Source organism: Arachis hypogaea, chromosome 18 (genome assembly GCF_003086295.3).
Source record: "Arachis hypogaea cultivar Tifrunner chromosome 18, arahy.Tifrunner.gnm2.J5K5, whole genome shotgun sequence".
Lineage (NCBI taxonomy): Eukaryota > Viridiplantae > Streptophyta > Magnoliopsida > Fabales > Fabaceae > Arachis > Arachis hypogaea.
Genome location: NC_092053.1, coordinates 38393140 through 38404587, shown reverse-complemented (window position 1 = coordinate 38404587; position 11448 = coordinate 38393140). Strand labels below are relative to the sequence as shown.

The 11448-nt window shown below is 29.3% G+C and overlaps 1 protein-coding gene across 1 annotated transcript; it reads right to left on the bottom strand.

Moving 5' to 3' along the window:
• Positions 1 to 630: 630 nt before the first annotated feature.
• LOC112773027 (protein SRG1) lies at positions 631 to 9419 on the bottom strand. The gene is made up of 4 exons (XM_025818070.2): positions 9094 to 9419; positions 7103 to 7350; positions 5864 to 6191; positions 631 to 1108 (listed from the first exon to the last, which is right to left on the bottom strand). Exons 1-4 carry the CDS (start codon positions 9352 to 9354, stop codon positions 851 to 853), a joined length of 1095 nt encoding a protein of 364 aa, XP_025673855.1. The 5' UTR covers positions 9355 to 9419; the 3' UTR covers positions 631 to 850.
• Positions 9420 to 11448: the final 2029 nt, after the last annotated feature.

Here is an 11448-nt window from a genome sequence, read left to right as displayed (position 1 = left end):
AACAATGACTACACGCTCACTAGCCATTTAGTGAATTTGTCTTTATAAGAAAGAAGAAAGAATAGATAAAAGGTGAAAGTTATTTGGAGGATATGATATATATAGCTATCCTTCGTGAAAATTTCATATATAATTTCGCATGCAACACGTGCATTATAGCTTTTTCTCACGATTTCGCTGCCATCAACCGCGCAATTGTAAATGTTCACCGCTATTGCACACGCAGTATGTGCAGAATGGCCTTATTAGTCTATTTCACCGTCCTTACATGTGCTATAGACTGTCTTCTACGAAATTGTGAGAGAGTGTTTAAAACTATAAAAAAAAAAATTAAAAACCTTTAAATGAGTAAATATGAATTTTTTTTATTTATTCAAAAAAAAAACCCTAAAAGATCAAGATGTTTGTTATATACTATTTATTTCACAAATTAAATAATAATTTCATAGTATAATATTTTAATTATTTTCAAATTACATGTTCTATAGATTTGATCGATCTTTTATTACAATTATTTGTTATTTTAACATGATATATTAAAAAAATAAGAGATATATTGAACCTTATGGAGAACAAACGTTATGTATCAAAGATAGTAAAATTAAAAAAAGATTACAATTAGGACAAAAATTTAACATAAAATAGGAATTTAATTTCTCAAATATTGGTACAACACCATATATCCTTTATTGGAATGCACAAGTACATGAACAACAACATTGAAAAATATTAACCACTATGATGTACCAAGAAACGATGCATCATGAATGCATTTATTGGGCTACAAATATATATAGCATGGGATATTATTAGAATGCCTTAGATCAAACAAAATAAACTTAGATTTATTTCAATCATGATGATTCTCTATTTTCATGACATCTATGTAAGACTTTCCAGTAAGTTTTTGGGCAAAAAAACCCTCATAGTATTCCATTACTCCAACACTTTTGAACCGTGCTGGTGTTTGTTCAGTGATCAAGCTTTGTGAAGGACCTAGCATAGCATCTTCTTTAGGACTATAAAATGTAGCAATTGAAAGTCTTTCTTTTTTATTGTTCACCGTTGATCGATGTTCGATACTTTGGTATACTCCATTGGTTATAATCTGGCAAGTGAAAAAACACAATAAATAATTTAAGTAACAAGGTTAATTAGTTTAATAACAATAAATGCGTTCCCTTTATAATTGAAGACAAATATTGTTTTACGAAAAGTGTTAGGTGATTATTTTTCTTTGTTTTTGCATTATATTTGATAAGAAAAAGTAACATGGATAATTATATCTCTAATAACACGTTTTCTAAACAAGATTTTTTTTTATATTTGTTTAATTTTTTGCATAAACTTTTTTTTATTTACTTTATATATTTTTTTAGTTCACTAAAGATTGAATTTTTTATTAATATTATATTATAAAATTATTTTTTAATTTAAATTAATAAAAAATAATATAAATAGTTATATTTTTAATGATATTTAAATTAATATTAATAATTCATTTTTTTTTTACACTAAAGGTGGTGTTTCCTTCGATATTCCTCTAATTGCAGACGCATTCATTTTTTCTTTTATTTATTTATTTATTTATTTTCCTCTTTTGGAACGGTAGTAGTGTGCATTTAACACATGATTTTTGTATTATAGACAATTTTTTCTAATTTGGACCCTGCCCCAATTTTTAGAGATACTTTTGGCTCGATAAAGTAAGAAAAGAAGACAGAGAAAATTTATATCATAATTCTACTGGGATCTATTCTTATATATTGTACGCAGTGATAAATCCAAAACCATATATAGTGGTGGGGCAAAAATATATAGGGATAATTTTTTTAATATATAGTGTCATCAAATCTTTAATAAATTAATTAACGCATAAAAAGAATTAATTTAAAATAAAATTTCTTTTACCTATATTATTCTTAAACAATATCATTCAACTATTTATTATTATTATTTTTTATTCATCAATTACGAAGTCTATTTATTATAATATTCATTGTATAAAAATTATCTTAAGCAAAATAGTTGTTAAAGATAGAAGACCGTTTAAACGTGTTAAAATAAACAAATAAAGCATAACAATAAAATAAATAATAATATTAATATATAGATGAAATACTTTATTATTTGAATCATTCTTTCTGTTAAAAGAAAATCAATTATATTTAGGAAAGTTAATTTAAAATTTTTTAATTTAATTAACTAACTAGTATTTCAAATTTGACATCATAATTTATTCTTTTTTAATTGATTTGATATATTTATTTATTTATTTATTTTTAGTTTCGATGCAAATCAAATTTTAAAAGATAACTTATTATATTTAATTTTAATAAACTTGAATTTCTTTTAATATAAAACTTAAAAAATCATTTATATTTTATTATGGGAACAAATATATTAGCGACAAATATATACATCTATATAATTGCTAATAGTTTTAAGATCTTAGCGATTGTGATAGTGCCCCTTCGCTATTTCTCGATCCATCCGAGTTTATTTAATTCATTTACTTAATATTCATTTATGTCATTGAGAGTCGCTTAGCAAGCACTACATCGAGCGTAAAAGAAAGATTCAGGTGGAGTTGTTTTTATGTGAATTTAATAATTGATATTTATTAGATGATAATTTAATCAAATTTATTAAATTATCGAATAATTTTTTATTATTAATTTTATATAAAGATAATTATAAATAAATTTTTAATTTAACATAATTACTTATTTTTTGAAACACCTTTAATCATGATCATATAATAATCTAAATTTAAATGGACCCAAATCACTTACTTTTAAAACTATTGGGATCAAAACAAAATAAATTTGATAAGAACCGAATCCAAATACCAAATATAATAAAAATTAACACTAAAAAAAATATTGAATATTATTGAATTTAGCATCAGACGTTAATGGTAGGTTTATCTTTAACAATAAATTATAGAAATATTATTGTCGGATTAGATTTTCTAACGATAAATTCACTAGTAATATTTGAAGAAAAAAATTGGTACAAGCATTACTATTAGAATTATCAAAATGTTACGTTTTGGTCATACGCAATGCATTACCATCTGATTTATCCGTCAGTAAATTCGACGATAAATCTTATCTAATTCAAAATGTGTGTCCTTCTCTCCTTATTTTCAAGCACATCATTCTCTCTCCCCCATTCTCCTCTCTTTTCTCTCTCCCCTAAAATTTCCTTCGGCAATCTCTCTGGCCACCCTCCACCAGTGCTGCTGACCTCCATTCTCCTCCAAAGTCAGCATTAAGTTGCCTGTATCGTGTTTCATTGTCTCAAACGGAGTTGTTCCTTCTATCTCTGTGTAAGGCCCACATCGGTTGGAGAGGGGAACGAAGCATGCCTTATAAGGGTGTGAATACCTCTCCCTAGCATGACGCGTTTTGACGAGTGAGTGTGGGGGGTTTCGGCTAGCATCCCTATCATCAAAGACAAAACCGTGAGGCCTTGTGTGCCAAAGCGGACAATATCGTGCTAGCGGGTGGTCTGGGCTGTTACAGATGGTATCAGAGCCAGAACCCGGATCGATGTGCCAGCGAGGGCGCTGGACTCCCTTAGGGGGTGGATTGTAAGGCCCACATTGGTTGGAGAGGGGAACGAAGCATGCCTTATAAGGGTGTGAATACCTCTCCCTAGCATGACGCGTTTTGACGAGTGAGTGTGGGGGGTTTCGGCTAGCATCCCTATCGTCAAAGGCAAAAACCGTGAGGCCTTGTGTGCCAAAGCGGACAATATCGTGCTAGCGGGTGGTTTGGGCTGTTACACTCTGCCACCATTGGAAAAGCTGCCGCTGCCGCTCTCTCTGTTGTCGGAGTTGTGTTTCTCCTCTGTCGTCCAGGTAGGTTGCCCTCATCCCTCTCCCTATTCCATCCTTTTTTATTTGTTTAATAAAAAAACCTAACATCTTCTTTCCCCGACCCCCTTTTTTGAACCACCATTCAAGTTCACTTTTGCCTCTGATTCCTCTACCGGTGGCTGCTTCAATTATCGCCTGCATCTCCTTCTATTTCTGTTGCTTCTGGTTATCCTGCTCAACTCTTTTATCCGTATTTTTGCCAAGGACAGACGCCTCATGGTGAAAGGAACCATGAAGATTTTCACTAAGGTTCTTCACATCACTACCAAGAAATTTTCTTGTGGTGAAGGTAAATTCTTCACTGCTCCTTCTACAATTTTTATCGTTCTGCGACTGCTTTGTAATTTGTGATTTTTTTTTCAAATTGAATCTGTCTCTCATATTTAGATATCATTCATTATAGAATGTTAAAGGGTTTTGGATTGAAAAAATTATCTATTTTAGTGCTTGAGTATTTAGATAATAATTATTCTAAAATTTATACAAATAATGGTACTATTACTATTGCTTGAGTATTTGATGCAAGTTATTTATTAGAATTTTAAGTTTCAGTGATCTTAATGTTAGTTTTATGTTGTGGTTAGTTCACACTATGTTTATGGTTTGCTGTGTTACTTCTTTGGTTTGTCCATGGAATATATTCCAGTATTACAATTGATCCAAGATGCATTATAAATTATATATGTATGTGGCACATCTTTCTTAATCTAGACTAACATTTTGTTATTGCATTAAAATAAGTATTTTTTGGTATAAAATAGTAATCATAAATTTGTTGACACATCTTATTTTCTACCATAATTAAAATGATTTATAATGGACCTATAAAATAGTAATCATTTTTTTTTCAAATAATTCATACATAGGTTACACATTATTTTATTTACTGCTTATTATTGATTTTTAATTTAGTGTCTCTGTGATTCTTTTACCTTTTCTATTTTTTGTTATTTTTTATTGGACTTTCTTTAGCTGTTAACAAAAACTTAATAGATCAAGGTTTATCAAACTTAATTGAAAAACTAAGACTGAATCTTGGGTAACTAAAAAAACATATTTATTATTCAATTTTTATAATTGTATCAGATGATTAATAATAATGATAGTTGACCATGAATTTTTTATTAGTTATGAATTGGTGTTTGATTTGACTATTGTATTCGCTTAATTTATGACAATGTATAATTGACGTTGTGAATGATAAATTAGTTCATTGTTAGCATCATAAATAGTTTGGTATAGTTGATTCTTTATGTAATGTAGTAGTATTAGTATAGTCTAATTTTTAATGCTCATCAGTATTGTTCTTTCGATTTCTGATTTAATTTTGTTCAATTTTTATAATTGAGGGTTTAGTACATTTTAAATTTAATTTTCCGACTTAATTGAATTTTCTTTTTTTTTCAAATAATAAAATTTGATCTATAAACTTATTTGTGAACTTTCAATTAAAAATTATAGACAAATTATTATAAAAAATTATAAAACTTTGAATTTTGTTAGTTTAAAATTATTAAATTTATATATTTAAAATTATATATTGAATTTTAAAATAAATTTTTTAAAAGAAATTAAAGTTTAAGTTTACCATCGAATTTACCGTCAATTAAATCCGTCGGTAAATATTAATTTAATTATTGATAATAAAAAATATATTACCGTTATATTTATCGGAAGAAAAATTTGACAGTAACAAACTCCAAAATTTCACAATTAAAAGTTTATATCTGTTGGTAATTAGCGGCAGATAAAAAAATCCACCGATAAATAATTACTAACAAAATTTATATCGTCAAATTTATTCTGTCGCTAAATTCGACAATAAGTAGATTATCAACAAATTTTTTTAATAAATTCACCAATAAATTCAATAGTATTCGACGATTTTTTGTAACATAAAAAGTTATTTAATGAGTATTATCATTTCTATCAAGTTGATAATTGATGTTATAAATTTGATATGGTTGGGTCTATTACCTCTAATATGTCCCCAATGTTGATGACAAAGGCATTAGATAATGGTTTAACAGGAACCCAAATGCCATTATCCTTTCTTATCTGCAATCCTTCAACTTCATTGGCTTGTAGGAGTATAGTTAGACCAACTGCATCCGAATGTGGTGTGAACCCAATAACCTTTTCCGGTTCAGGACATGGAGGATAATAGTTCATCCTCATCATTTGAATTCCATCTTCAAATAATTCTCTCATTTCCTCTTCTTCTATCTTCAAAGCCTTAGCCATTTGGGTAATAATAACTATGGCTAAGTTTTTCAATTCTTGTGAGTAAAGTTCCATAGTTTCTCTACATGGCAAAAGCATCGAGTACACACATACAATTAATGATACTAAAAGTTCACAACTACAATTGTACAATGATATTAAAGGGTGGGAATAATAATATTAAATTAATTTGGAAAAAAAATTAAAGATAACATTAACATTCATCCCAAATGTTTAAAACAAAAAAGTGATAATTTATTATAAATTTTATTGTGCAACTATTATATGAATAATATCGAATTTAATGATAGTCAGTAGTAATAACACTAATAGAAACATAATCTTGCAGACAGTAAAGAAAGAATACGAATAGCATGGATTATAATAGAGAAAGATCTGAAGATGTGGTAATAATTATTACAAATTATGCACTTTCTTTTACAGGTTTAAATTTTTTATGAATTAAAAATCAATTTCTATTCTTTTTTTTTAAATAAAATAAAATAACATTATTAAAAAATAAAAAAAATCATGGAAACCAAAAAAAAATTTGTCTAAATTAATATTTACAAATAAAATCTTTTACATGTTTTTTTATCCGTTTAAATTTTAAAATAAATAATTTCATGACAATAGCAAAAACAAAAAATTAATTAGAAGGGAAGAAACAAAAATATTTATATAATAATAAAAACTATCATACATTTCACATTAGCGATCTCAAAAAATAAATTGCACAAATTAGGAGGAAAAAACATCTTAGTAATAGTAAATAATTATGTGATCGAGAAGACAATATTATTTTCGTAGAAAAACTTTAATCTTATGTCTGAGCCTAAAAAAATATAAATAAAAATTTTTAAATTAAAAATATAACAAAATCTGACGATGTGCAGCTAGAGCTACTTATCATAAAATTTATAATATATTTTCAATCATGGCAATAGCAATCATATCATGATCTGGTGGGAGCACATGCAAATTAAATAAAACCTGAAGGGGAGAGGAAGTTGTGGAAATAAGTGGGGAATTCTCATGTGGTTTGGTAGTGTGAGCATATAGAATATATCAGCCCAATCAAGTTTCTGGTCTTCACTCTGAACAAATGCTTGTCCAAACCCCTCCATATGTTCTGGACTTTGCCAATATTTTTTCTTTTCTGACATTGGAAGGTTGAAGAAATCTTGCATCTCCAACTTTACCTTCTCAATCAGACAAGTGCTAACTCCATGGTTTACAAGCTACAATAATAACAAAATTAAATTGATTGTTCATTCTAATTATGAATGAATGAATGAAACGATTGATTTTATATGAATTGAAAGGAAGAGAATTAAATTTGGTATCATAACTATATAATAATTATTAGTTTGAACAAAAATTCAAATCACTATTTTAAGTGATCACACACATGTCATTTCAACCCAGGGGCGGAGCTAGAAGAAATATTAGAGGGGGGCAAAAAATATTTACACAATAAAATAAGACTAAAATAAAATTTTAAGGGGGGCTAAACTAAAATTTACATATAATTTACATGTAAAATATTAAAATTAGGGGGGCCATTGCCCCCCTTTCCTTGTATCTAGCACCGCCCCTAATTCAACCACTATATTAATTCTTATTACGTATACGTACACATGATTGATTATTTGGTGTTATAAGGTATTTTATTCCAATATATATATAATCGATAGAAGAAAATTAGTTTAATTATTCTGTTAGTCTTTATAATTTTATCAATTTGTAATTTAGTTTCTATACTTTTTTTTTCATCCAATTGAATTCTTATGCTACTTTTAATTTTATAATTAGGTTCTTTCTAGTGTAAAAAATGTTATATGGCAAATTGAAGATATTTATAATTAAAAACTTAGTTAAATATTTGACCGCATATATTTTAAGAGAAATATTCTGTTAATTTTAACTCTTTTGATATAAAAATGACTTAATTACAAAACTAAAAAAAGTATAGAAACTCATTTAAAAAATATATATAAAAACTTAATTAAAAATTTGATAAAATTAAAAAGATTAACAGAATAATTAAACTAAGAAAATCAGTATTCAATTTTTCTTCTTGATGAAATTATTCCTGTTTCTTTATTTATTTCTTTCATAATGAAAATAAAATATACGTTTTTCATTATTAAGACTAGACTTAACTATATATTAGTTAAAAGCTAAAAGTATTTAACAAATCAAAAACACTGAAAATTCAGTAAAACATAGGAACTTTCCTAAAATCAACCAGAAAAAGATCACCTAAAGAATTGAGGCTTAAATATGAAACGTATGTATTTGAGAGGAATAACTTAATAAGAGTATAAGAGAAGAAAATGACGTAAAATTTTGTATAAATAAACAAGATTAAGAATAAACGCGCATAAGTTTTTTTTTTAATGATTATTTGAAAAGAGCTAGGATTATTAAAGGACACCAATATTAAGTTAAGTAATTAATTGTTTATAATTTTTTATAGTATGTATATATATTTTATTAATCTAACCATTGAATCACATTAATATACGGTGAAGATTATCTATACTAAATTTCTCTAAATAATACTGTACATCAATAAACATGCATATAATTGATGAATTCTTACTTTTGTATATTTTGAACATATGTGCATATTAAAATTAAATTAGCTATCAAAATTAGTCGTGAGTATAAAATATATATTAATATATAAAATATATATTAAAAATAAATTAAATAATACATATATTTATATACAAATTTATAAATATATAATGATGAATTTTAGTATATAAATAATTTTTTATAAATATAATAAGCCATTTTGGATTGAAATTAAATTTTTTAGCGATGTCTACAGTACAACATATAAACTTTTATTTAAAAAAGTTAATTTTTTTAAAAAAAGTTGCACAAAATTTTTTACAACTGCACAGTTTTAAGTGCTACCATTTTTGGAAGGAAGTGAAGTTAAAGAAGTGATAGGGCGTGAGAAAAGAGACCTGAAAGAATCCCCAATGTTTGGAAGCATGGTGAAGTTTGGCTAATTCAGAATCTCCATACTCAGTAGAAAGCAATCTCTGCAAATCAATAACTGGAATCTCAAGTGCATGATCAACTTCAGAGATTACCAGATCATGATCTTGTTGTGGCTGAATGTATCTGGGTGGAACACTAGACAATTTTTGTTTGGCCAGTTCTTGAACACTTGGCACCAGAATTGATGTCCCGGATGGGCTGTTCTTCTTCAAGGTCACTTCCATGGCTCTAATATTATTATAATACGTATCACCCTTATTCCGAATGCACTTGATGCTAAATTTGCGGAATTTATAGATAGATAGATGGGAATTATTATTGTGTGTTAAACTATTGTTAAAAAATGGTGACATTGATTTTGTGTAGAAGTTACGGATTTTTTTATTTAAATTAAATAAATATATTATTTATTGATATCTATAAAGCACACAATATTTGATATGCACAACTAGTCACATCTTAAATACTATGATGACCCAAATTTAACTAAAAGTATATTCTGACAATTGAACATCGAAATATAACACAACAAGATTTTTTTTGTTTGTGACTTAAAAGAAAATAAAAAAAAATTAAGAAAAAAAAAAAACAAGAAACTGCATAAGAAAGGCAGTTCCGTTGGATACTACTCTCAAATTCCTTCCAAGGCAATGGAAGCTCCACTTGGGAAGAAATAGTCCTCATTGCAGTCTTTGCCATAATGTTTGCTACTGTATTTGCATCTCTTAAGATCAACCGAAGATTAGCATGCCATTTCCAAGACATGATATCTCGGATTTTTAACACCAAAAGATCAATAAACCCAGAGCAATCTTGTAAATTATTGACAATAGTAAAAGTCTCTACACAGTCTGTCTCACATATAATGTCTCTTTGTCCCGAGTCTCATGCTAAAAGAAAGCTTCTCCAAATAGCAAACAACTCTCCTTGCAAAATGCTACGACTCTCAATTGTTCCCAGACAGCCTCGTTGCCACCTTCCCTTCCAATCTCTGCTAACACAAGCAAAACCAACTCGAGCACCACTGCCAGGATAGTTAGCATCACAATTAATCTTAAAGGTACCCACTGAGGGGGGAATCCAAGAGCCACTAATGGTTGAGGGGATAGATAGTCGTTGCAACTCAAAAATATTTCGGAGCTCATTTTCTAAGGACAAAGCTATACCAATCACCTTGTCTGTGGTCCAATGCTCGTGAGGATGAAAGATCTCGTTATTTCTTGAACACCAAATCCACCAGAGACCAGAAAAGAATCTAAAGGGGCGTTGTTTGCTATTATGTAAGAACCAACTCATCAAATCCACTGGTTGATCGGAGATCCCTAAAGCTTGCCAACCAAGTTAGGCTTTTGGACAATCCCGAATACAATGTAAAACCGATTCCTGACCTGAGAAACATCGTGGACAGCTATCTGTGTGCGAAATGCCCCTCCTAAAACGAAATGCAGCAGTAGGAAGAGCCTCCCGAAGACATAGCCAGGCCAAAAATTTGTGCTTTTCCGGAACATGTTGACGCCAAAGCCAAAGCCAATTACCCCTATCCTCCCAACTAAACTTCTTCTTACTGAGCCACAAATAACCACTATGAGCATCATAAACCTTTGATGCCGCACCAGTCCAACATCAACCGACCTCTGAACTAGCTTGAACATCTGGGTTGTAAGAGTTAATGTTGCTCTGCAGAGACTAATTCAGAGGAGAATAGATATTCTCAAGGTTCCACTGTCCAGATGACTAAAGGTCCAAGATCCTGAGATCCGAATCAGAAATGTGAACATAATCCATCTCCTGACACAGTCGCCCCTCTCTTCTCCATTTAGAAAACCAAAAGTTCTGTTCCAAATCCCCAATGCACCAACTAAAACCTTCATTCAGGATATCCCAAGCTCGACATATACTCTTCCAAACATAAAATTTCCTTCCTCGAGACCGACTAAAACAATCATCCTTAGAAGAATGGTATTTCTCTGTCAACAGTTGAACCCATAGCTTGTCGGGATGGTGAAAAAGTTGCCAAACTAGTTTTCCAAGAAGAGCAATATTGGCACAAAAAGGATCTCTAATTCCCAGACCTCCAAACTTCTTAGGAGTGACCAACACTTTCCAGTTAACTAGATTCAGGCCTCTACCATCAGCTTGACGACCCTTCCATAGAAAGTTTCGCATCATGGATTCTATCTTATTAGTTACCCCTTTAGGGAAGAGAGATACTTGCATGCGATAAGTAGGAATCGCAGTCACTACCGAGTTGAGAAAACAGAGTCTGCCTGCCTTATTAAGCAATCTCCCTTTCCAGCTGGCTAGCCTTCCCCGAATCT

Excerpts from the sequence above, each read along its gene's own strand:
- LOC112773027 (XM_025818070.2), bottom strand. The coding sequence starts at position 9,354 with ATGGAAGTGACCTTGAAGAAGAACAGCCCATCCGGGACATCAATTCTG. Across the intron at positions 6,192-7,102 it reads CAACTTCCTCTCCCCTTCAG|AGAAACTATGGAACTTTACT; the intron begins GTTTTATTTAAT and ends TTTGCCATGTAG. Across the intron at positions 1,109-5,863 it reads ACATTGGGGACATATTAGAG|ATTATAACCAATGGAGTATA; the intron begins GTAATAGACCCA and ends TTCACTTGCCAG.